The sequence below is a fragment of the Nyctibius grandis genome, chromosome 4 (genome assembly GCF_013368605.1).
Source record: "Nyctibius grandis isolate bNycGra1 chromosome 4, bNycGra1.pri, whole genome shotgun sequence".
In the NCBI taxonomy this organism is placed as follows: Eukaryota; Metazoa; Chordata; class Aves; order Nyctibiiformes; family Nyctibiidae; genus Nyctibius; species Nyctibius grandis.
The window spans coordinates 4,344,683-4,372,477 of record NC_090661.1 but is presented as its reverse complement, the minus strand read 5'-3'; the positions used below and the strand labels follow the sequence as shown (position 1 = coordinate 4,372,477).

At 40.0% G+C, this 27,795-nt stretch overlaps 1 protein-coding gene across 1 annotated transcript in view; it reads right to left on the bottom strand.

The window, feature by feature from the left end:
- The window catches only part of NAV2 (neuron navigator 2), a 171,107-nt gene that overhangs the window by 37,364 nt on the left and 105,948 nt on the right, over positions 1-27,795 (bottom strand). The window contains exons 13-20 of the mRNA XM_068399984.1: positions 19,762-19,900; positions 14,271-14,562; positions 12,653-13,355; positions 8,218-8,685; positions 7,120-7,185; positions 5,818-5,862; positions 3,467-3,627; positions 1,211-1,399 (exon numbers count right to left, since the gene is read on the bottom strand). Coding sequence (XP_068256085.1) covers positions 1,211-1,399; positions 3,467-3,627; positions 5,818-5,862; positions 7,120-7,185; positions 8,218-8,685; positions 12,653-13,355; positions 14,271-14,562; positions 19,762-19,900 — 2,063 coding nt within the window. The remainder of the gene's footprint in view (positions 1-1,210; positions 1,400-3,466; positions 3,628-5,817; positions 5,863-7,119; positions 7,186-8,217; positions 8,686-12,652; positions 13,356-14,270; positions 14,563-19,761; positions 19,901-27,795) is intronic.

Sequence of the window (27,795 nt, the reverse complement as noted above, 5' to 3'; positions counted from 1 at the left end):
CCTACAGCATTATTCTAATAATTTTCAACCCCTAATGAAGATCCTCAGCCATGGGCCTCTAAAATACAATTAAATGTAATGGAGTTAGATTGGCTAAATTCAATAATGAATTAGCCGTGAATCTTCCTGGAGCCATATCCGATATGCATTTTCTACCTCTTGCAATGGCAGAAATTGATGGGATACCCAGTATCTCCAGGAAGGCACCTTGTGGCTCTTAAAGGCCCCTACAAGCACTTAAGTGTGGCTCCCACGCATGCCTGGCTCTAGGGGAGCACCAACAACAGGGCACTTGTATTTACACTGCTGAGTAAGTGCAGGCCTCCAGCAGAGGAGGAAGCAAGCCAGCAAAGGCTTGTGTGACCTGTAGTGATAAAGTACTTCATAGCCAACCAAGCTCCCAATCCTTGCCAGAAAGGAGATTTAAGACTCCTATGATGTTCCTGTGAACCACTCCCAGAGCTCACCCCGCGCTTGACTTCTCAAAGTGCAGCACTTGAGGGTTTTAACGTATGCTCATAGCTACTCCTGCTACAGCCATAAGGTCACTTGATCAGTAGCAACCAAATGAAATATTTATAAGTAAATTACTTTTTCTTCTTATATTTACATGGGCTTCTTTTATCAGGTATGATTACATATTTGAAAAGACGATGAGGAATTAAAAAGAAGAGCCTAGATGTTTTGTGCCTTCTATGGAAGCTCTATGATATCAACCCAGGACATTCAGCAGAAATAAAAAGTAAAGATAATTTGAATACAGATTAAATACTGGAAAAATTAACTGGGATAGCAACAACAGTCTGGCTGATATCAATTATTTATACTACAAACAGAAGTGTGGAGGCCCAGGTTCAGGAGAATAGTCCTAATTCAAGGAAACACTTTAATATGCTAACTCTAAGCATGACTAGAAACATTTTGAGATCACTAAAAATGAAGCACAGGATGTATTTAAACAATTTCTTGCACAGTGATGGTCTAGGTATAACACTTAAGTGCTTTCCTATGTCCAGCCAGAAGGATCACTGAATGAATATCATCAGAACAACGATGACTAGGACTAAAGTTTTAGCTGAGAGCTCCACATAGAAAGAACTGTGCTCTGAAATGACCCCTAAGCTGAACAGAAAAGCACCAAATTTATACTTGGCTTACGTGAGAATGCCATCTTCTGATCATTTCCAGCACCATCACATACTTTACTGACCTTCTTCAAAGCCATCGCGGAAAGAGCCAGACCGGCTCATTGTTCTGCTTTTCTCGTCCAGGGACATCGAGCTGTTCCTGAAGCGCGTATCACTATAGGGGTCATAAGGACCATCTGCGTTGGAAAGGCTGTGGGTCCGTAGCATGGTTGGATTTGACAGGCTCATCTGGGCTGCAGTGGTTGGGCTTGCTACAAAGTGAAGAATAAACACCAATTTATTTGCGTGACCACAAATTTTCACACCTAATTTTTGTGCAACTACCAAAAAAATGTTTTTTTTTTCTTTAAGACACAAATTTTTGATGTCATCCACTCTAGGCTTCATTATTTTTCTAAATTCAATGAATTCAAATAAGAGGTATGCAAATCAAGCTAGTGAATAAGAAAACTAAAGTAAATAAGGTCATTTTAAACACTGGGTGATATGCCTACACTTCTACAGACAAGCTCAGTCAACTCAATAACACCTTGTAGGCACAAACTAATTAACCCTCATTTAATTTGGAACAGTTCTTCCTCAAAAAGGACTGAAATGCCTGAAGGAATTTACACTAGTATTTTGCCTGTATAGAACAGGCCTTATGAACTATCTCTTTCAAAGCCTTCAAGTCCTCAGAAAATGAGATTTTTCTATGTATTTAAGTCACAAATTAAGAGCTTTAGTTTCCTAATAGTTGTATATTTCAGAATTGTTTCTTTCTAGTATGAGGTCCTAAGAATTATAAAATATCAATTTTGAGTCAAAAGCCGATACTCTCCCAGACAGTGTTGAGAGTACAAAGCATCTGCTCCAGTTTCACATTTTTTTAAAGAACTTTTGTGATAAAATTATACCTGCTATTTACTAAGAACTAGTTGATTTGGGGGGGGGGGGGCGGGAAGAAAACAAAATTGCTGTTCAACTGGCAGGTTCCTCTTGGCGTACTGTCATTGCCTGTTTCTATATATACTGATCATCAACTGATAGAGACTATTGTAGAAGATATGATAATTCAGTTTAAAGGTACTCAACTTTCATATCAACATTTGCTATTAAATTAAACGCAGTGACCTCTCTTGACTCCAGTACCTCTAAGCTCTTTTGTGAAGAACACAGAAAAATATCTTTTTTTTTTTTTTTTTTTTTAATTGCTTGTGGCCAAATAGCTTTTGAAGCTTATTAATGTAAATAATCTTTAATATTCTCCATAAAGAGCAAACTTTCTGGGCATATAACGACACTTTTTTTTTTGACCATTAAGGTACTTTAATGAAATTTCATGACAGTTTTTTAGCTGTTGGCAATGTAATTACACTGTGTATATTCAGCTGAAATTTTGTTAAGTGTCGGTTTATTTAATCTGTTTCTTTTCAGTCCACTCAAAGAAAGGCTCTATAACGTCATTCCTGCAACTCAAAATAACTAGAAATAAGTGACCATGTAAGCTGCTGCAAATTCACACACACAAGAAGTTCATAAGTATAGGCTTCGCTATTTTGCATATTATTTATCATTCTAGCAAAAATGGAGGGGCTTCTGAAAGTCAAAAAGAAACAGCAAATGTCTGTTTGCCATAGTACTTTCCAAATGTCACTTAACTTAAAGACAATATACATACTGTTAGTATAACAGTAACTAAGTAATATTTGATCTTCACACCGGAGACAAGCACTACTGGCACTTTAAATTAGTTTATTTCAACTGCTGATATGGCCAACTAAAATCTGCAATGCTTTATGGATCCTGTCAATCAACTTTCATTGTTTCCTTCATTTAAAAAGTGTTTACTTTTACTAATGTAATTAAGTGAAGGAATGGCATTTTTTCTGACTTAAATTTCTTCTTTTATATATTATTTCAGGCTGAGCTTTGTGCAATTGAAAAATACATACAAAGATAAAATGCCTTCAACTGATGAGACTGGCACACATAGTAATATGCCTGGATTTTAAAGCAATATTGCTAAACGGGTAGGCCATGTGTTAAGTCCTTTAAACACACCGATGTGTAATATTAACAAATAGCTCTACTGAATAGCTCAGATTTATATTAAGGCATCTGATTACTCCAGAGAAGTATTTTCAAAGAGTTACTGCAAGTATGCCACCTTTGGGCATACGAGATAATAATGCTAATTAGTCACACATTTCAATGAAAGTGCTTCTTGAGGTTGAATGTGGGACTCTGAGCTGCTGGAAGAAAATTATATTGTGTAATATGCTATTTTCAAGACATATAATGTATTGCTATGATTATCCAGACAGATAATTATTCACCAAGCTGTGAGAAGTTAAATCTAGTTCCAGAGGGTGATGTTACACTGGATCCAGATGAAAATGGAGAATTGCCAGCAGTATCCTGAAGTCCTCCTGCTGAATGGGACCGTAGCCATTCTTTTGCATCTTCTTGATTACGGAGTTGGGAGGATGGAGTATACCTGCCAAAACAAACATTTTTTTCCAAAATGAACTTTGACATTTATTTAAAATTTTAAAAAAAACCCACACCAACCATGAAATGTCCCAAGACTTGGGGAGGGAGAGAGGGAAAGAAAGATGGAAGAACTCTCATGTGAAATTTAAGGATTAAAATGACATAAAACCAATACAATTCTGAATTAAGGAGCTGTTCCAAGCCATTCTAAGCTGTTCATAATTAATTCCACTTCTGCTTGGGAAAAAAAAATGAAACTTCCTTTCCTATGGCTTCAGTAGTAACCAAAGTAGTAGTAAACAAAAAGCTACAGGTAGAAGTTGTATTTTAGTCCACAGTACACAGTGTGTGTTACGTATGTATGATTGAAAAATAAAACCATAATTTGGGAATTCTTTCCTTTCCTTAGGGTATCCCAAAATTCTATCACTATTTTAATATTGTGGTGCATTGCTAAGCTTAGCTGGCGCTTTTGTCATATTACAACCAAGTTCAAGTCAACAAAGTCATTATCGGATTTTTAAACAAGTTATGACCCAATAATTCATATTCCAGAGACATTAATACAAAGGCCTGTGGAGGTGTATCCCATTTAGTTCAAAACTAATAGCATTAAATCATCATAAAGGAGACTATTATGTTTAGCCTTTTCTGAAGGCAAAGAAAATAGCGGAAACGTCGTCTATGCCAACATCAATGACAAAACACCCGCTGGTTTCAGCTTAAATGAAGTTTTAAATCTGCTTCTGTATATGCCTGAAAAATAGGTATGTTACCACAGGTGTTATGTGAAATATGTGATAGGGTACAGGCATCAACAGAAAAAGCATCATGGAAACACTTATCTGCTGATGGATTTCAGTGTCTGTCTTATGCTATGCCATCTGCTTTTGAGAAGTATTTATGAGTTACTAGCTCTCCTTCCAAAAACTAAACACTTGGAGCCTATTATTAGTCAATATTATCTATTTAATTAATTAGATTCCCTCCAACTAAATACTCTACAGTAATATAGCACTTACTAAGACTATTTTATCAATGTGAACACTACAATAATTAACATTGCAAAAACTCAAACTACTTTCAAAAAATACATTCATTCTTCTGTTTATGCCTCAACACTTAAGCAACAGTTTTTCACTGTCTGCATCTCTTAAACTTTGCACATATATCAGTTTATCAAGAAAGGGGCTTTAAACAGTCATTTTACTTTAACACACTAAGGAATCTTTTTCCAGCATTAATACCTACCTCTTCAGCACTCAAATGTTTTGGTCTTAAAGGAGAGTCTTTATTTATTAAAGACATACTTGAGAGCCACAGAAACATTTTTAACAGAACGCCATTTTAAAGAAAGGCTTTTAGCATTTGGCTTCATGGGACAAAGCTGCTGTGAAGAACAATGTGTACAGCACAGAATAAACTGCAGCTGCAATTAATTTCAAGGCATCAATTCAGTCATCCTAGAAGCTGTATTAAGCAATTCTGAAGCTGCAATTTTCTAAATTGTCTAAGATATCTTCTGTAAATTCTGTAACACTTAAAGCATTTAATTAATACCTCTAATGTTGATTATCTGCTAGAATTGCTTGTACCAATGGAAAAATCTTTTTCGGTGCAGTTTTTTTGTTATAAAAATCACGATCTTACACATATACAAAATGTACGAGAAGACAATTGCCAAAAAGTGTGGGGATTTTTCTGTTCTTTTCTAGAAGAGTAGAAGTTATCTCTAAGAGTTCTATATATTTAGGTATTCTGAAGCAAGTAGTTTTTTAAATTAGTATGTCCAAACTCATCCTAAAAGGTTTGGCATGATATTGAAAATCTTTTCTATTTGTATATCAACACCAAGGTTCCCGGGGAGAAAATGATCTCAAGTCATTCCATGTAATAGCCACAGAAGCAACAAAATTATTGTTTTCAAGTCAAGCCCAGTAATGGTTTATGAGATGCTTTTCAGCAATTCAGCCAGCAAAAGCCACAGTTCTTGCTCAAGCGGACAAGCCACTGGATGGAAAAAAGCACAGTGGTCAGTGGCCTTCTTTGGGGATTAAAGAAAGAAAGAAAGAAAGAATGAATGTTGTTGCCACTTCTTGCAAACTGCGACCATCACCACCAGCCACAACAGAAACACAAAGCAAACTCCAAAGCCACAACAAAAAGCTGTAAAACCATGTGGAAACACCAATACCTGAGTCCCTTCTTAGGCAAAGTGTTCCTATCAAGATGTGGGTCGCTGCAGAAAAGTTAAAAGAAAAGAGCTTCAGAGAAGAACAAAAGGGAAGGAATAAGATCAGGACGAAGAAGGACGTACAAACATCCGCATCACCTTTTCAGAGGAAAAGGTGCTGGGGCCTTCCTACAGAAACATGCAAGAACCTCCTTACCCAGGCGTGGATTTGCACAAACATGCATCTGTTACCATGCCAACGAATCTCATCTGTTCACAACGTGGTTTTGCTATTTCTCCTACCCACAAGGAACAAAACTGGCTCTTTAAATGTCAAATGGATGCTTGAAAATATGCTTTTCAGTAGGCATGAGGCAGACTATTTGTGAAAACTGATGAGAAACTTCAAGTCCAAACCACCTTCCTGTCATTTCTTTCAGCAGACACCATTTAGGGAATGCAGCTAATTACTGTTATGCAGCTGCAATGTATAGCAGTAGAAGTATTGAGCCCACACTGTTGCAATTTTCAAATCTTAGCTTAAATTCCATTAGCAAAGTAAAATGAATCTATTCCTCCTCCAAAACCCAAATATTTAAGTTTATGTTTTTACAACTGATGAACTTGTAACCGAGCAGAGTCTGTTAATTTGTTTTTAAAGAAAATGCCCACGTGCTTAAATGAATTAATTTAATGACAATCCTTATAGTTAAATTACAGCATGGGAGTGACTAAAATTACAGCAGAGAGCAAAAGTGAGCTGGAATGTTTCGATTCGGGTCATCTTTTCCCAACTTTTGCATTCATTTTTACAAGGATGGATGTACCCAAGTCCCAGCAAAACACTCACGAGCCAAACTGCAATAAAAGACTGACGACACGGAATGACACGGGGACTTCACGACAAAAAGGACAGGCCTGAAAGGCAGTGGGAAAAGCAGCATGCCAGAGGAATGCTGAAATGCTAGTGAGAGTTTAGATTGGTAGGAAAAAAAAAAAAGGGCAAGATTTTCAAATTGCCTTTGGCAAATAAATGAGGGGGGAAAAAAATACCCCCTCAAACCAAAAAGATGTTCCCAGTAACATGAGCAACACCAAAACCACACCAACTCTGCCGTATGCCATTCCCCAGATTGATTTAGGTGAATAGACGGGGTGTTTGAGGGGACTCTCACTGGCATGTCTTTGTGTCAGTTCACACCTGAACGATGAACACAGCAGAGGACTCAGCTGAACACAGTCTGTCACAAAACAATTTGCTTCACCGAGATGGGCAACAAAACCTACAGCCTTGTGCGTACTCCTGTCCTGAGACAGCATTACCTGTCCTGTCTCCTGGGCAAAGTATTTCGGCAGAATTTGGGGCTAGCAGCAGGGGAAGAAAGAGGGCTAGAAGAATCAGTCCAACAAGACAGAAAACAAGAGAAGGAATATTAGAATGAAAAGAGGAGAGAACAGAAAGGAGTTATAATAAAACACAAACAGAAACCCAAACTGTCAGAACATTGTTTTCAGTGGTAATTTTCTCCATTGAGACGTAACTACAAAAATTTTGCTACCTTACTACATAATTACACATCAGGATACAGCTGATTTCCAATGCTTGCAGGGTACCACTGCCTTCTACAAAAGGTCACTCAGAGAGCATGCACTGCAAGTCATTGTCTGATTTATCCCGATGTTAGCAAAGTGTGCGGTTAATACAGCTCTGATGCTGAAAAAGCAGTCCCCTTCCCTCCTCCCTGTTCAGTCTGTTCCCAGCTCCTACTCTGTGTCCACACGTATACCGATGAACCTCATCGTGTAAGGAGCTGGGGCACTGATCAGTCCGAAACACAATTCAGGTGATCATTTTTCCATCTCCCAGTTGGGTTCACTAAGCATTCACACAAATGCTTGTAACCAAAACACTGTAGGGAGCAGCTGGAGATGGGACAGGGCAGCAGGGAGAGGCCAAGAAGGGATCAAGTGACTAGGGAGACAGGGACTCCTCTTTTCAGCATGACCTCCAGTTTAAAAGCATATCAAATGTTACAAACAAGAAGTTTAACAAGAAACAGTTGGCTTCTCAAACCAAAATGATAACAATGTTGGAGGTTTTTTTGAAATCACTATCAGATCAACTTTAGAAGGATAATATATGATGCAAAATTCAAATATTAGGTATAATATGGTAGCAAGAAAAGTTGTCACATGGGCTATCACAGCAAATTAAAAACCTCCCCTGAACCCATCCTCTGGCTTTAAACTGGGCTCCTTGCCTGGAATGGCTTCTTTCTATGTCCTAGTAATACCATTCAGTATTATCTTGTAAGAAGCACAGCTTGATTTGCGTCTGCAGTGCTGGCTGCTGCTGCCAGGGCTTCATTCACCTTTGAGATACATTCAACCTTAATGGAAACGAGAGAAAAAACTACTAACCTTTCAGACAATGTCGTCTTAACACTGTTGGTTCGGACAAAGGGAGTCAGAGAATCATCTTTAGAGGCTGGAATCAAGCCACTGGAGGAGTTATGGCTCAGCCCACCTCCACTGCTCAGAGAGATATCAATGGATTCACAGCTGGTATGCAGGCTGCTGACAGACTGGTATCCAATGCCATCCTTGCTAACAGCAGAAGAGCTACTTGCGTTGGTACCCCACGTTAAACTGTTGGAAGGAGCTGAATGTGCTGAACTGGGACTAGAAGCTAGTGGAGATTGGTTCATATCCGTGTTTTTGCTATAGAGAGGACTGCTGCCCCCACTGCTCAGCATACCACTGCCAGATGGTGAATCAAGATTACCCTGCTGGTTCATAGTAGCGTGAGGATTGGAGATGACTACCGAATTTTTCATATTTTCGGCTGTTGTGATGGGAACTTGTTTACTAGGCTTGCCACCGAAAAGTCTGTAAAAAAAGACAACATGAAAAATACATAAAATGCAATAATAAATGCAGGGATATTTTCTATCTAGACCACATATTGTCTTAGCTTCAGAAAACCAACATTAAGTAAATGATCCTAGACTGGACATACACAACTATAAATTTATGGATCTCCTTGTGTTCACATCATCTTCAATAAAGTCCAGAGGTAATTACGATAGTTTCAAATGTATCTTAGGTGTTTCTTCTCTGAATCATCAAATAATACTTTCACAAAGCTAAAATACAGCCACATTGTCTTCTGCTCCTTAAGGAAAAAGGATATTAGGGAAACACTGAGTTGATTAATCTGAAGTATGAAACATTAGAGGTTGAAAGTTTGTTGTCCTGGTAAATTCTGTGCAAACCACCGAATGCTCTGCACAGAAGCAGCATTTGCTGGAATGTAACAGGAAAAATATTTCCTAATATCAAATGTAGGTTTGTCACATTTCAGGAGCCATGCTGGCTGGTAACTATTATTTTGGAGTGTAGAATGAGTTTTTACCTGCTTTGGCACCTGGAACTGACTCAGTAAAAGACTAGCTGAGTGCCAGAACTAGTGCAAGGAAGGGGACCCAAAAGCATGGTTGGAGGAGGATGACTGCAGCATCTCCAGTTTGCACCACTGTTGCCTGTGATGCAACTGCACTGCCAGTGGAGAAGAGACTTCAGTTCCCTCATTAACAGTCAACGGGAAAAGTTCTCAGAAGTGCAAAAGTGTCTTAGAAGTAAACACGCTTAAAAACAGATTATCAATCATTCCAAAACTGATCCTCAAAATTATGAGTGTAGCTTCTGACTCCAGCTTCAAACATCCACCCCAAAACATTGCTTCTGTTTCTGCCACTTAGCTCCTGCAACTGCCCTTGGAACCTTAGGCTTCCCCACACATACCTATACGGATTTCCTTTTTTCTTATCAATGGTGTGGAGTATTGGAGATGACATCTTTCAAAGCCAGTATCTATCCGACTGTAGTCCTCAGAATAGAGCACTACAGCACTTCTGTACAAGAGCTCCTAAAGACTTATGGGTGGGTACACACCGAACAGAACTTCTCTGCTTTTGAGTATGCCTATGTTGTCTGTACAACATGTGTGCCCTAAGTCACTTTGTCCAACACTTCCCAGAAACACAGGCTGTGTAATACAGCTGGGCACCCTACAGCACATGTACAGTAAGTCCAGTGATGCCCAGAAGCACTGTACTTACTGCATGGGTGCTACCTGCAGCTCCAGTGTACCTGTGAAAGATGCCTGGAACACACCTCAACTGGATTGTTGCTGTTGCATACTTGCCACAAAGGACCTGGACAACGCTGTTGGATCAGGCTAAGATGCCAATCTACATCTATCCCATAATCCAGCACTGCTCTGTGCCATGATCCTCTCGGCACCTGATGTAGACATTCACAAACCAGCACACATCTGGCAAACTTGGTTTACCTGGACACCACACCTCACTGATTAGGAGACAGTGACTTAAACAAGTCAGTCTCAATGATAAAATCCATTCCTACAGGGATTTAGAGACATTTAGAGCCTAGGTTTTATTTAGCGTTAATGTTATTAGAGTGAGTATGAAGAAAAAAGTCAAACCATACTGCAATGACACATGGCCTTCAGCAGCAACACCAGCTTAGGGTATTCCTGCTCCTATGCCATTGCATACCACCTCTTAAGTTGTACTGGGGGAACTGTACTTTTAGAGATAGGATCCTAGAGCTTAAAAAAACCCCAATCACCCACACAACAGTTTTACAAGCTGTTTTTAAGCTACGCAGCCTTCCCCAAACTGGTTCACAGCACCTCTAATACAAGTGAAAGGATGCTGCACCGTGGCACAAACAGAAACATGTTGCTGCTAAAGGCTGTGTCTGGTTGAACCACAACCTTGTAACAAATGCCTTCAGAAGAGGATGCGGTCTGGAGAGCAATCCTTTCAGTTTAGAGAAAATCCAACCCAGCAAGGCAGTCACATCAATACAGAGATTAATTCTGGAAAGACATACCCTACAAGGAAGGACATACCCTACAAGGAAGGATGTCTGTTTACTCCTATCCACTATTATTGACAAAAGACTGACATATCTGAGCTGGCTCTTGGGTCATGCATGTCTCCCATTAACAGAAAATCAATGTATTATTATACTGCAAAGCATGAAGGCCCAATTTAATAATAAAATGTATCAAGATTAACGATGGTTTCACTTAAGGGATGTGCCGGATATGTAATATCAGAGCTAAAGAGAGAGAACAGAGACAGGGATGGCCCTCATCACAGAATTATAGAATGTAACTGTTTATGACAGCATAGAAGTTATGTATGTTCGCAGACTTGCAGTTAAATCGATATCATTACAAAGGTATGGATTCTAATTTATCGTATAATATTAAAAAATTACAGAGCCACAATGAAATATGCAAAAAACGTGTACAACTCATCTCAACTGACTACGAAAATTAAGCTCAAAATCTTCTTAGTTGTCTTTCTAGAAATCAGTAATGAGCAGACGAGGCCAAATTCAACTCTGACACATTTCAATACGTGACTACTTAGACAGTCTAGTGAAAATTCAAGAGTGAAATTGTAAATCAAATGAGGGAATAGTTAAATTGAGCCTCAGTGTCTTTTCTTTGAAGTTTCATGTATTTCTAATGTAGTACTTCAGTTACCAGGCTGGCAGTGTGGCTTTCTAGAAATAAAAAAAAAAAATTCCAATCAAATTTCAAGATTAATTTGCCTGAGGTTTGCAACACTGAGAATCTGCATTTCTCATGAGGTATGCTAGAGAAATAAAAAGGTATACTGGAGGTTTTCTTTTTAATTAGTCATTGATGAAAATTAAATGTTCTAAAGGACATGGTTTATCTGATGATAACCAGGACTAAAGTAAAAAGTATCTTGAATTATCCTCACATAAGTTCTTCAAATAAAACCACCCATGTAAAAAGAAACAGTTTACAACTCTGTACAGCATTAGCCTAAGCTGCCATCACAGCCATTATGCTTGCACTGGAGCTTCAGATGGAATGTGGCTTTCTCACATCACTGGAAGCAGGATGATGTAGCATAACTGTATGGGTATTATGGGCGTCAAGACAAAATGAAATGCAAAACACTGCAACTTGAAACAGACAAGCTACTCAATGTCAACTTAAATTGAAAAATAATATTAACAGAACCTTTCACCAATATCAAGGCTTTGATGCACACTGCATCAACAAATTAATTCCTGACCAACTCAATATTAATGTTGAAAGCATGTGTGGGGCAGTGGTGGAGAAACAGAAGACAGATAAGATTTTTGTTGAAAAAAATATTATTAAAATAAGAAAATTCAACCCAGCTTAGACAGTCACTTCACTTAGGGTTCTTCTACACAGTCGAATAACCTGATGTTAAGAGTCTTGCAACACACTGGCCTAATCCACACAGTTGAAAGATTGGTTTGGGTTAGGTGTGTGAATCTACGTATGGCAGGTCAAATTATGCATCTGTCATAATGAAAATCTGAAATAACTCTCCTGTTGTCAATTTATAATTTGATCCACCATTGGAGTACTACTAGGTTTGTTACGTATACCTTGGTGCAAGAACTCTTCAGTAACCTTCAGGTAAGAAAACTCTTATTCCTGCGATATCTGCGTGGATAAAGCCTTCAGGTATGATTTTTGCAACAGAGAGACTCATATCACAATTGCCAAACTTTCTGCCAGACAGTTATTTTTTTCCCAAAGTTAAATTTTTGCTGCTGTCATGTGATGTACTGAGTATTTACAACACTGGCCAACCTGTTTATGTGAAATTAAATGTAAATACAAAGACCTTGATGTAGGACACTAAATAGTAAGTGCTCCACAAAACAGAGCCAGGCCTGGCTCCAAGAGTCCTGCTCATTCAGCTCCAACTAACATCATCGCACAATCAACGAATTTATTGCCTACCTGCGCAAAGTGGGAGAGGCCACATCGGGGTACTTGGCTCCTTGCTGGTGGGTACTCTGAGCTCCGCTAGCAGCAGTCTGTGACGCAGGGTTCACTTTAACAGAATTACATGAGGCCACGCTTTCGTTGTCAGACGAAATCCCTTTCTCTTTATCAGTCTGATTGACTAATCCTGGCAGAGAGTTTCCAAGGATTACCTTGGCAGGCTCTCTCATTTTAGGGACAGGCAACCCGGCTGACTTGCTGCTTATGTTGGAGTCTATGCTACTTGTGCTAGATCTATTCCCAGCTCCACTTCTGCTACTGGATTTACTGGGCCGGGGTAAACTACGATATTGAAGATTAGTTCGGGCACTAAGTGCTAAGTAGCCATCATCCTGGTTCTGTGAGCCATCAACACTAGTCTTCCGACCAGTGGTCCTACCCATGAGTCCAGATGACTTTGGGATTTTTCCCAGGGTAGCCGATCTACTGGTGATAGTTGCCCCACTGGCAGTGATTATAGTCATGCCTATGGCTGACCCGCTCTGTTTCTTAAATCCAAATGTATTAGCATTAGCAGCAGCAGTTCTAGAGTTACTTGTGGGAAGCTTTTTGGATTCATCACCACTGCTGCGTCCTGCATCTGATGGGGAACGTTTAACATGTCCAGCTTTAGGAGATAGTCTACCCTTTTCTGATACCTTGGCGTCATCAGTTTTCCCTACAAAAATAGAAAAAGAATTCTAATATTTAATGACTTGAAAACATCAAGCAAATGATGAAACTCAAAGCAGCATGAAAAGCAAAAGCGTGTTAGCGACCAGAGTGTGCTTAAAAATTATGATCTAGTCTGCACTGCACTTACATGCCACTCTAGTGAGTTACACATGCAGACTTGCCAGAGAAAGTATGTGGTGTGTTTACCCTCAACAATAGGAAAAGTAGAATAGTCTTATGTAATAGCGACAGATAAGAAAAAAACCTGTTTCCCTCTGTAGCTGCCACAGATTGATCCTTTTTTATCATTAGACAGAAGGAGTGTTAGGTCATTAGTATAATTTTCCTAAAAGGCATTGTTCAAGAGAGTATCTACCTTTAACTTTTTCATGTACAATTGTGTACACGATCAAGAGGAGAGGTATTAACATTACTTGATTATGCAAATTCAATCAATTCTCATTCACGCATCGACAAGTTTTAAAACCATTAATACATTTATAAGAAAACCCAGAACTAAATATTGTTTAGTATTAATTAACGTGTTGGTTTAGTATGAGGGGAAAAAAAAAAATCTCCTCAACCACACATACTGTGTGTCCTTAAAGTTAACCGTGACTTCAAAAAGCTGAAATTATATTATTTATTCTTCATATGGCAATACTGTGCCCAATAAATAGCTTGGCTTAAGACTAGAGTTGTCATGAAAACAACTTTCACAGTGTACTAATCCAAAATATGCATTTTTAAACAAACAGGAATAGAAATGTGGACATATGAGATGCTGCATAGGTTAAAACAATACCTAAAAATAAAGACAGGATTACCTGAAGTTCAGGTTCTGCCTCTGGAAAGTATTTAAACTGTTTTCATACCGAACACACTTTTTGGCTTGGTTATATCTTACACCTTTTCTCACCTGTTCCAGGTGTCTTTAATGTGCCTGAGGTGGTTGAAGGTTTAGTCCTTGGTGTGGTAATGCCAACCTGAGCTGACATGCCCCGTCGCCAGGAGCCCGTCTGTGAAATAACAGTGTTCTTCCTACCAGAAGTGCTTTTATCAGATTCATCCGACACATCAGAGGGATTCCGCCTCCATTTAGATCCTGGCTCCATTTTTATGCCGCTATCGGATCCTCCGTCTGATTTCTTGACTTCATCACCGGACCACAAGGAATTCCGCTCAACCTGGGAATGCTTTTCTGCATCAGTCTAGGACAGATAAGGAATTGTAATACAACCTTCAGAGCAAGCCTTTCTTTTAAGGAGCTTCATAAATGAGAACTGTCAAACTGATTAATAAACTCAGCAGCCATCTCTAAGTGCCAACAAACATGACATGCCTTTGATAAAGAAATGCCACAGCAAGAAATGAACCCCAGCAATGTAAATGCTAGGGAAAAATACAAAAAAACTTAACAGCCACCCTGCTAGAATAAACAAAGGGGAAAAAAAGCAAAAAAAAAAAAAGCACTTAATTTATAAAGGACATACTCAGCTCCATGACATTTATAATACTCCATCTCGAATTTCTGATGAATCCTTTTACTGCAATGCCAGAAAAACATTTCAAACCTGTGCAGCCAGCTTTCCTTTGTTCTTGCTGCTTTCCTATCTCTTGTCTGGCAACCTGATCTCCAGAGCATGAGGAGGCAGCTTTTTGAACAGATTTGAAGATGTGGAATGCTGTTCGTTCTGATCTAATCTATTAGAAGGACACCCAAGAACTGAAGGAAAATGAATCCCCAATAACTTCCTAACAATACTCGTCTGACTTAAATACACAAATTACACCAGTTTTTAATTTATATTCAACTCCTACAGTTTTTCCCTATCCTTTGCACAGATTGATTGTGCTGCCAGTCTTTTATGCAGAATTTTGCAAAGATCGATGTCCAATATAGAATATTCCCATTAGCAAGCCTTTGCCAAATTCTCAGAAACACTTAAATTAAATCTATTACCCTACATATATTCCCCATATCTTAGCATTTCTAATCATTGCTAATGGCTACTCTTGCAGAATTCTACTTCTCCTGCCAAATGCTTTTGATTAATTTGGGCAAATTTTGTAACACTACAACCAACTATGTCATGATCAGGCACAAATGACAAATATCCACACATTTGAACCTGACTGGATAAAAAATTCCTAGTTGAAGTGTTCCCCAACCATTACAGTATCATGAAAGAGATTGCCAATTCAACTCTCAATCATGAAGCTCCCAAATAAGAGTTGGTGAATTTTGGTAAGATGTTGAGCGCCATCTCTTCCTCGAAGCCTCAACAGAAGATGAAAGTGCTCAGCACTGCACAGTAGTCGAATGGTAATATCACTTAAAAGGAAATTATTTTAAATACCCCAAAGCATTATAAAGCCCACAACCTTTTACTCCCTTTGGATAATCAGAAAAGCACAGGAAAGGAAAGGACGCACGATCATTTACCATGCTTTCAGCAAAATGCTATATATTAAGTTCCTAAAGTGTGTTTCAAGTTTATGATTCTTCTTTTCTTACCAGATCTCACCATTAACATTAAAGAATCTAGGGGAGCTGTGGTTTAATTTCCTCTCCTTTTTACTGTAATTACTTTTTTTTTAAAAGCCTGAAAAACTAGTCTAAGCAATCAGTATGTGAAAGCTGACACCACACATCATAATGGTCTTTCTTCAGTCACGTGAAATAGTTAGGGCCTGGGCCGTTTGTCTGTATGTTGAGCCATTAGACTAATAAGCATTTGCTGAATTACAGATTTAAGTACTATTTTCTTGTATTTTCCTCATGCTATGCAAATGTCGTTTTCCTGCCTCTACATTCAAAGAGAGCAACTCAGCATAGACTTAAGGAAACACTGCTTTCTAACTTCCTTCTTTTCCTATGGCTGCAAGATTTAGGGACAGTTACCTTTCTATTTATGACCATCAGTAAGCGTGTAATGAATTCACAGTGTGACTGTTTCTATGTCCTGTGTTTCTCTAAATCACCATTTCATGAAAACGTTTACAGATCTTGGAAGAGAGCATTGGCAAGAAGTAATGAATAATCGACCAACAAAACCACCTCAACATCATCCCTCATGTGCTCTCATCAGCATTTTGCTTCAAGCACTTTGTCTGGAATTGCGTATTTACACTGTCACTGTTCAAGAGCAAGAAATACACCTACTTGCTAGTAAAGGGCTTATTCTAATTTTGGTTGACTATGAAATATTCCTCTACCTTCTATTTCACCCCCTTTACATCTGTAAGTACAGTACAGTTGCAACAGAGAGAATGGCATTACAAGAAGCCCTCTATCTTTGCTCTCTCCCATTTCATCCCACTACTACACCCATGGCCAAAGTTTTTTCTGCAGCCTTTGAAATGCTGCACACCTACCCTTGAAGCCCTCTGGCCAGAGATGTTTCTGTTTAACGGTAAACACTGAGAACAGCACAGAAACATGACTAAGGCATCAAAACCAAAACACAGTGAAACCTGGCTTCGGGATTTGCAGCTGAAACTCCACCCGCCTGAAAGGGCTGGAGTGGGTGAAAGTGGAAATATTGTTTGCTGGAGGTGATGGCAAGACATAGCGAGCACAAGCTGGGAGCAAAGCCTGCCATCCAATTAAGCTGGGAGCAGCGGTAACCACCAGGATTTCTCAACTTATTCTTACAGTTTTGTAAATCTATTCATGAAGCTGTGAACAGACCAAACCCATCTTTGCTCCAATGAAACTGAGAAGGTGTCTTGATCCAACAGCTTAAAGATGCTGCTGTTTTCTATTTAAAGCAGTTGTTTCCGTCTTCTGATCTTTTTAGCATTACATTAACAAATTTATCACTTGATCTCTTCCTCTCCTCCATCTTATTTCAGTTAAATAATTTATTTTCAAATACCCATCAGGTCTTAATTTCTCCTTAAAATATGTGCATGACATAGCTTTAAAGGCATACTATATGCAGTGCTGTGTTAAAAGGTAAAAGGTAACTTATCTAAGTTTGTGCAATAAAAGGGAAAAATATTAGGGCCTGAAAAGTGGTATTGCTACAGTAAGTGGTTTGGAACTTGAAATAATCAGAGCAAGACATGGGAACATGGTAAGGCAAATTCTGGTTGCAAATACTGGCTTGTTCAGAACCACCTTGCGAACATCTTCACAGCACTGTCACAAAAAGGGGCTACAACTATAAATGTCTATGAAGATGGAGTCAATATCATATTTAAGTCCTCCTCAAACATGGAGAAACTACAGCTTCTGGAGTATGGGGTACTCAGCAGCTCTGAAAATCAATTTCTTAGCAGGGTCTTTTTTTCTACTGCAAGCATGTCTTCTTCCTTTGCAGAGATGATTCTTCATAACTTACTGATTTTATCGGCAGACACGGACATGTTGGGGCTCTCTCCCTTTGATGTTGCTGTATTATTTGTCTGGACTCCCAGCTGCACATGTACGAGCTTCAAGCTCTCTCTAATTATCTGAAATCCAACTTCTGTACCACCTCAAAAAGATGTGGCAGAATCACAGCAGCTTAAAAGTTAAGTGTCTACTATTTAGGAGAATCAAAGCAGTGGATAGGCTGAGAAGGAAAGTCCACATCCCTCTGCAGATGTCTCCCAGTCCTTTGTGGCTCACCACACAGGGGAACGCAAACCTGGGCACAGACCATCACACAGTACTCCAGGTAAGACACAAAAGGCATATATGTAGCATTCCCTGTTCCATGAGCTGGGAGGACTACTTTGGGCAGCAAAAAACCAACCCTGCAAGCTATGCATCATTCCATCACTCCAAGCTCTTTTCATTTCCTTTGTTGACAAGATTAGGATATTCTGTTCAAATGAAAACAAAGTATTTTATGGATAATAACTTGCAGATAACAGTAATACCTAGAATAAATATTGTCAGCTGTGAAAACTGAGGAGAGAAGCAGGTCACAGACACACATCAAAAAACTGCAAGCACAACCTGGGTGTCTCAGCTCCCACCTTCGTCTTCTAATGACTATGCTCTACTGTCTGTACAAGCTTCATCTGCTTTTCTTCTGGTGTATGTCTGCACTCTCTTGGATGCTCTAAGAGTTGTGGAGGAGGAAGAGGAGTTCATCACACAGATTTTGATCTCTCAGAGGTGTTTCCAAGAATCTGATCCACCAGAAGACAGAAGTCAAATGAGTTTCTTCTTTTTTTCCTTAGGTTAATGTTTAGTCATGTCTCCCTTTTCCTTCCTTTTTTTCCAACAGTATTACAACGTTGACAAAGTAACATTGTCAAAAAAGTACTTCTAGTTGTCTATGTTACTTTCTCTGTTACGTACTGAAAAACACACTTCATAGATCTTAACTCCTCTCAACTTGTATGGGACTTGTATTAGCAGTTTCAAGCACACATGCAACTGCTGATACACAACCAGAGGCTAACTGGAAATCTTTAATGTAGGCTCAAGTATGCACTTCGTGGCAAGGGAACAAAGAGCAATATATGCTTGCACCACAGTCCTGTAGGCAGAATAACACTTCACAGCAACCACATGTCTACATTAAAACTGATATTAAAACCAGATTTAGGGTCCAGTCATGAAAAGGACTGGAGAAGAATAAAAGAGGAAAGAAACAGAGAAGGTCATGCCTCCATCCCTCCCTCTCCTCTACCTGTGCCATGCCAAACCACTGCATCCCAGTTGCTTTGACACATGACTCCTCAGTCCCTTGAGCAGGTGGGTGTACAAAGAACAAAGCTGGGCTTCTCAGTCCCCCACTTTTCCAAACAAAATTCTATACATTTGAGGAAAAAAGCAGTTTATGTTACTGCAAATCTCTGTACTATGCAGTCTAACTGATGAATGAAAAACTGTTGGATACCTTCACTTGTTTTACCCTATTTGGCTGTGTGGTGTCTGAGCACAAAACATACATGTAGGCTGCCAATGGATGTGAAATTTAACCTCCTATGAGATGCTGACAAAAATAGAAAGCCTGCAGTAACACGCAGCCCTAGAAGTTTAAAATAATATATTTCATTTGCGTAGCACGCTTACATTTCCGATGGAAATGTAAATAATCTTCAAACCTTCATGTTGACTTAATTAAATCCTATTTTTTAAGAAGAAACAGAATACCTTTTCTAGAGCTTAAAAAAAAAATCCCACCTCCTGATGCATGTTTTCTGTACATCAGTGCTGCTAGGAAGGCAGAAGCCATTTGTTGCCACACCACCGCAGCAGAGATGCCACGGATTTCACGCATAGAGGAAATATTCGTAAATGCCGCGTATGATAAGGTGGTTACCATTGCTTGACGTTGCCTTGTGAGTGACACCATCCGTACCGAAGGCTGGCTGTGTGTTCAAGTTCATCCAGCTTAAAACAATTATACTTACTGCACAGAGAAAATAATAAATATGTTACTTGTCTAAACCAGAAATCTTACCTGTGCATCTAAGTTTTTGCGGGAGGAGGCAGGTGTGTTGGCATAGGAGCTGATAGAGGAGCTAGTGTTAATGTCATCAGTACTGAGATTATCTATGGTGTCACTGATCCCACTGCTGACAGAGCTGCTGTCATCCCAGCTGGAGAAAAAGCACAACAAAGGTAGAAAACAATGGTCAAAAGACAAAACATCATTCAAAAGGAAAAGTATTCTTTCTACAAGTCTTATCCTACTTGCGGTTGCCAAATGAAAACGGTCTGCTCATTTTCCTAACTTACCTTCACTGCACTTCAAGTCTAAGCTCATACAGCTCGTTGACTATATGGTTGCCACAAAGCCTAATGGATACCATTATTAAACTGGCAGCACCAATGACGCAGCTCTTACCAACTCAATTGCAAGTTTGTATGAGTAAAAAAACTTTACAGGGACCCTCAAAATTTATGCCTACAGTCCCAGAGCAGGGGAAGGTGGTGGCAAGAAGGCATCTCCAGGTAGGCATAGCACTGACTTGCTAAGCTGTAACAGAGAGACAACATTTAAATGCAAGGAAAAAATTAACCCTGAAGCAATCTTTTGTATCCGGTTGTTACATCAACCCAGGCAACAACCTGGATCTACCATCGACAGCATCACCGGTATCAGGAATTTTCAGTAATTGAAAGTTTAGTTGTTCAGACGGTATCTAACCCTCCTGAGCTGTGCAACACACGCATTTCAAGGAGATCTATTAACAGCTTACTATTGAGGACTACCTTCTTCCAGTGTGTGATAGCTTCAATATTTTCTAGTCAATGAGAAATGCGTAAGTGGAAGTTTAGGACACAGAAAGCACCAACAAAAAATGTCCGTGCCTGAAGCAATTTGACTGTTAGAACAGACAGAATCCAAATGATCTAAAAGTCAAGCCAGATACTTCACTCCTAAAATGCCCTTAAAAATAAGCTGCTTAAGGGAGAGATTTATAAACTGGCCTACAAGTGCTCCATCTCCAAGAACAATAAAGCTGGGATTGAAACACTGCCCTGCAAGTAGCTCAGTGAAGACATTTCAGTCCACTGATGGATCACCACTGCTGGAAATGCATAAATACATATTTCATTTTTCTCACTCAGCGTTACAAAACAGCTACCTGTACAGGTTTTAATGATGCTTAATAATTTTTAATAGCTTTTTGCTTACTTGGGATTATTTTGTTCACCCATATCTACATGAGGGCCTTCCAGAGAATTGAGCACAGCTTAACCAGCAGCACAATTTGCTGAACCACACGAACAGCAGCGGCCACGGGGACACGCTCCTCTGCGTGCCTGCAGAAAGGGTTACTGCTTGCAGCTGCTCTTTGCTACTGCTCTGTTCCCGGTTACGGTCCTCATCAATCTGCCAGCACCCTCATTTGTGCCAGTTCTCCCCATATCACTGCAGTCAAGGCCAGCTGGGAAGCTCAGATCAACAGTTTCAGCAAGCCAGATTAATTTTGCCTTCAGGAAATTCGGGAGTGCTGAGCCACGCTGCTCTGCTGGCAGAGGACAAGAGGACAGGGACGGGCAGGGACAGGCACCGGGATCAACCGCTGACCCCTGCCTGCAGGCTCCCCTGCGTGGTGCCTTGAGGTAGCCCTTCATTTGGTGTCCTTCAACCTATACATACACACTCCTGCCAGTTCTGTTCGACTTCCAGGAGTGTCCCGGTTACAGGCAGGCCCTGGCTTTGCAGAAAGATCTTCCAAACACTGATAAATCCAAAGACACTCCAGCTCCCTGGATTGGAAAGAAACGCTGTAGTCTACAGTGCTGGTGACACTACAATTTAAAGGAAAAATATAATTTTTTTTCTAGACTTGCCTTCACCTGAACATTTTTAAAGAGGAATCCACTGTAATGCAAAATAGAAGTACATGCTAAAATAAAACTCCATACACAATGTGAGACCCATTGAGTCTGAGAAAGCCAGCCAGATTCTACACAACAGTTTTATCTGTTATTTTCCAAAATCTTCCTCAGCATAACTGAATGAAGACGTGCTGACCATACAAAGAAATTCATGGAATGTAAGGGGAGGGGGGGGAAGATAATTTCCCACCCCCCCAGCGCCTAGTATGGAAAACCTGAAAACTTGGAAAAGAATTGAAGGACTTCATTTCAGTGTTTAAAAACAGGCCCTATAACTGATATTTACTTCTATTTCAAAATCTATAACATAAAGCAATTACAATTCCTAGATTTTAGAAGTCTATAAATAAGGCTACAGAAAAGTTATTAAAATAACTGCATAAGAGAATATGCTCCTAGTTTTCCAAAGTCTGGAGTAGCAACTAACTTCTTTTCTATTTCTGAACCTACAATAAAATCCTAATAATAATAATATGAGCAATGCCAATGTTTTCCATGTTAAACAGTTTAATTTCCTTCTTATGAAGATATGGCAATGGCCAAACCTCCCCCCCCCCCATAATAATGTTCTTCTGTGTGTCTTATAGCTCCATCTTGAATGTACAGAAACATCACATTTTTAACCACTTGCCATTCTTAAACTATCACAGGCTCGAGTTCATCAGCATCTAAAGAATGTGCCTAATGTTAATCATAAGTAGTTTTACCGGCATCAACCAGTCCTGTTGACTTCAGTTGGGCAATCTAAGGCATTATGAAAATATTTAAGTGCCCTTCTGAACTGGGACATGTGCCTAAGGACAAAGGTAGAAACATGCACCTGAATATATTGATGGTTGTGGCTTTCCCTTAAGTATATACATAGGTGTATATATATCCTGTGCTTTAAGTTTTTTATTTTCTGATGGAAACTATGAAGGACTCAAACTCTGTATTTTCAAGTTTACTAAATTAAAACATATTAGCCGTTCTGAAGTCCAAAGATAGATGTCTAGTATTTTGGCTGCCAGAAGCTAAGCGACACAGCTCTTGTGGGCATGCTGATGACACCGAGCGATGATACTGATGCACACGGCTGTTCTGACAAGGGAAGATGCTGTGTCAGCTAAAACCAGCCATCTCAGATTTATTTTTTTTTTAAAAACTCACTTCAGCAGGGGGTGGGAGGGGTCAGTCTCTAGCTAGAAGAACAACAGGATGTAAGAGAACAAGAAAACACATAATATTAAGAAATTTAAAATAATTCTGGAAACCTACATAAACAATTATTGATGCTGTCCTTTTGAGGAGCACTATAGAAGGTTTTAATGCAAGTGAGATGCATGTAGAATTCACTGAACCCTGTAAATTAGATGCCAATGCAAGCAACTTCATAAGCATACAACATATACTGCTAAAAAGTAATGTAATTAAAGCACATATACTGTTTAATCTGCTGTCAATGATCCATTACACTAAAAGCTCTTCCCCCCAAGAAGCCCATCACACCATATTTGGTGTAATATACAACAGCATAGGACACGCCGCTCCATGTCGTATCTGCACACGGGTGAAGACTGCAGCTTCTCGAGAGGACAGCATCTCTTAACAAATTGACATATCTCTATTTCACATTGTTCTTGAAACAACCCCAAGCCCCCCATGTAAATTAGTTCATTTTTACCTTGATCCAGTGCCTTGATGGTTAAAGTCAAAAGCAAAGAGGCAGAATGGGGAATCTAACAGCTCTCCTAATTACGGTGTTCTTGGCTCCCAGAGCCAAGATAACATCTTTGTAATTTAGCTGGTGCAATTAATAATTCCCGATGTCAGCAAAAGTCTACTCAACCATAACCTGAAGCTGAAATGTTTGGGCTTTCCTTTCTCTATTTGATCAATCACCTGAAACTTTACTTTGATTACTGAAAATTACAAAAAAAAAAAAAAATCTTAAAAGCATATTATATAGGAAAATTATACAACCACCCACTTAAAAACCATCACTGCCATCACTTAAAAACCCCCACAAAGCTGCCTCCTGCTCTCTACGAAACCAAGCACCCTAAGCACCCTTCTCTCCCTCCCCATCTCAGCCTGCTCACCCTAGTGCAACTAACAACGTGGCAACTACAGATTGCTCAAATACAGCACCAGGTCAGGTACTCAAAGCTGCTTTTTGAAAGAGGTTTGCAAAGCAGTTAGGCTCAGACTTGTATTTTTCCACAGTCTATCAGCACTTTTCCATCTTGCATAATCATCATCCACGGAATTGGCTCTTCTTTGTCAACTTGGACGGCATGGCACACATGAAACCATCCTGCGATCCTCAGGACAGCCCCCCTCACTGCAGATATCTTCCCCCCTTGCAAGTCCAAAGCAAAGGAGTCATTAAACCACTACTAAATAAAGCCATTGTTAACGGCTGAAAACGCACCCTTCTCTATGATGGGTGTGGATTTTAACTTTGCTGGCTCTTCAGTCAAAACCAAAATTACAATGAGCTGCTGAAAAATACATTTGTCCAAGACAGGGCCTTGGGGCTCTACAATATTTCAAGTGGAAACATGGTAATTATCCTCTTCTACCTAAAAATTTAACTGTTTATGAGTTGATAGGAGAACAAAATAAAACCAACACAAAAAAAAAAGTCAAGGTGTAAAATGATTGAAACGTCACAGCATCTTCAAATAATTAAACGGAAAAATAAAAAAAGCCAGAAAAATGTAAATGTGCTATAAAGTGAGATACTAAACACTGCATTTTCCACTGTTTTCATCTGGGATTTCCTACAATACTGACATCACTGTGTCAGAAATCCAAAAACCATACACAGACCCTTGTGTGGTTTTCCTTTCAAAACATTATGAAAGGTGACAAATAACCGTTTGCAAAAGAATGGATGGAAATGTACTTCCAAGAGAAGGGAATTTAATTAATGTATTTTACATAGGTATTAATCACCCACCTTCTCCATGTCTTCAGTTACTCTCTTCTTATTACAGGTCATTATATAGGTATTTCAAAATAAACCACTTTGTTTCTAACCTAAGGTGAAGCCCAGGGACAGGACTGTTACCTTGAAACACTTTGTAAAGCCAGACCATGAAAAGTGAAAAGCAAACCAGGCAAAATCAGTAGAGACCATTTCCAGCTGTTCTTCCTGGAGCAGAATCTAATCCTTTTAATGACATTTTTTGGTGCAGAGTTAAACTGCTATAAGTGTGCTGGGAGCTATTCGGACCGTTTTCATGCTTAGTGACTATTCCGTTTACCGCCAACAAGCTGAAATGCAGCTGTCAAGCTCTGTTTAGAATTCATCCAAGATAACATTTCAGGATTTACATTTAAATTACCTATTTGTAAAAGAGAATAACTCACAGAAGAAAAGTATCAATTAGTGTCGAAAAAGATTGGGTGAGAAAAGACTTGTAGAAGCTAGAAAACCGTACATGCTCTTTTCATTTAATCTTTTTATATCAGTGATAATAACCTTATAAAAATAACACTGGATTTTATTTAGTCCCTTAAAATCTGACCAGGAATTTGACCAAAGCCTTTGTCAAACTTGAAGTAAACACAGCTGAGCGCACACACATAGGAGCTGCTAAACCCAGCTCATCTTGGGGAGTTTCCCATTTGAAATGCCTTAAATCTTCATGAATGCAATCTGACTTTCTACCAAAACTCATCATCTCCTGCTATAAAGCAGAAATTCCAGTGGCACCCTCTTCAGCTGCACACATTTTGCTCGGAGACCCTTCAGTCCTTCACTGGCCAGAGTCACTAAATGCAGCAGCCAGCACAACTGTATTCAGTTGTAAAATACTTGACTGGTGGAACTTGTTTTTTTGGCATTATTCACAACAACGGTTCCTCTGGCATTGCACAGCCTCGGGGGAAGGTGAGAAACCAGGGCAAGGCACTGCCTTTGACCCAAGTGCTGGAGGAACACAAACTTCCAGCTAGGTCTGAAAAATTTAGCGTAAAAAGCTCCAACCAGCTACCAACCCTTTTTTCCCAGCCTCATAACCTATAAACCATATTTTTGGTGTGTCCCCTCCATTTACTGTTCTGAGTATTTACCATGTTTATAAAGCAGTTTATAGACCAGCCCTACACTGGGTGCACAAAGCACCCCGCAGCCAGTGGCACCCTCACCTCCCTGCTTTGAAGGCCACGGGATTGATACTCATCCCTGATCCTTTCTCTGCAGCTCCAGACTCTAACTGATTTGCGCCAGTGAAAGCTGGAAAAAAAAAAAAACAGTGTCTTCATACCACAATAAGGTCAGTGCTACATTTTAGTTGTTGTTATGTAAAAACAAATGCTTTGTTTGTTATGCCTTTGTTTCCTAGACAGTAAGAAGTGCTAAGAAAGTCTTCTAATCAAAGTCAGAAATCCTTGTTTACATAACAAAGCCTCTGGTGCTCTACAGAAAACAAATCCCTCTGAAGTGTACAGGTTGCAAACGACAGCGATGGACTGAACAAATCCACAGAGGACAAGCCAAAGCCACTGGGGATGCTGCGATGGACGGGATGCTGCGATGGACGGGATGCTGCGATGGACGGGATGCTGCGATGGACGGCCCCAGCTCCCGTCCATCACCCTGGAGTGCGGGAATGGGGAGGAGTTCCCTGGCCAAGATCTAGGTGCGGATCACCACTGCAATATGCCTTTCTCCTCCCTCTCGGCCAGGCCCCAGCCCAAACACCTCCCTCCTCTAGGCAGGCGGAGAAGGCTGCCCAGGGGATGGATGGAGACTTATGATAACCAAACACCACATAGTGCCTGTTTCTTTCCCCTGCCTTACTTAACAGTTCATACTTTCTTCTCCCCCAAAAAGCAGATATCTTTGGCATTACTTCATCTCCACGTACAAAGGCACTATTTAAGTTACGACTTAAAGAAGGGGTGGCACTTACTGAAAACACTGACAAGGTTTCTGACACCTGTCTCCCACCTGCACACTCCCCCAGCACCGGACCGAGTTGATGACAGCTCAGCAGCTCACCAGCAGCTACCGGTACCTGGCAGCCTGCTTCGCCAAAGGCTCCAAAACACAACACATCCGGGCTTAAACACCAAGAAGAAAAAAAATAATTAGCTCAGTTCTTACAGGACTGATGCAACTACAAAGTGGAAGGAAAGGAATGAAGGGTAGTACGGAAACAAAACTATGTAAGAGGCATTTAAACTCCCTGCTGCTGAGGGGGCTTTCAAAAGACTCATGGGGGGCTGGACCCACCTGCCCCTGTGGCCACTCGCCCCCCAGCCAGGGCCACTTGCCCACCCACTCCCCCAGCACAAATGGTCAACTGGGACCACTGGGCAGCCTCACCCTTGGAAAGGTGGCTACTAAACACACCCACGGGGCCAAAACCTCCAGCAGTTGGCAGGTAGAATATGTCTCCCTCGCTTCCCAGTCTTGTTTTAACCCCTCCTGATGCTGTAACTCCACTAATACAAATCTTTTAGGGTCTGCAGGCTGTAATCCCAAGAAAGAAACACGCAGGCACAAAACGAAGAAGTGATATATACACATGAAGACTTGAAGCAATTCACAGTCACTGCTGAAGTTCTTCCTGATTCAGAATACACTACAAAGCTTCTACATAAACTGATCAAGGCAAAAACCTGTGCACAGCAAACCAGATTTCAGGTATGAGACCTGCTCCTCTCTCACACAGCAGGACCAGCTGCAGCCGAGCACATGGAGACAAAGGTAACGCATACGCTTGCACGCTCTTCTCCCATCAGAAAAAAGGACAAAATCACAAAATTTGTCTTTCTGAACACATTACAGCCTGCTGACGTATGCCTTAAAACAAAGCTGAACTTGGCAATAAAAGGTGTTAATTTGATCACAGGGCACAGCACTGTCCCTCAGGAAGCCAAACCACTGAAAAACAACCGTCATTATCACACCAGTGGTTTATGGGACAGACACATAATCAGGCGAAATACTTTATTCGTTGTAATATGGAGGTGTATGGAAGATGTCAGCTACTACTAACTCTGAAAGCAGGTTTTTTCCTAGCAGAACTGCAACATCCTAAGTACTACAATAAATCCTGGTTTATGCCAGCCTTTAAAATTAGGTTTATTTGAAAGAAACTGTAAGAAGGAAAAAGATCATCTAACCCTACCCAGACAAGTCAGG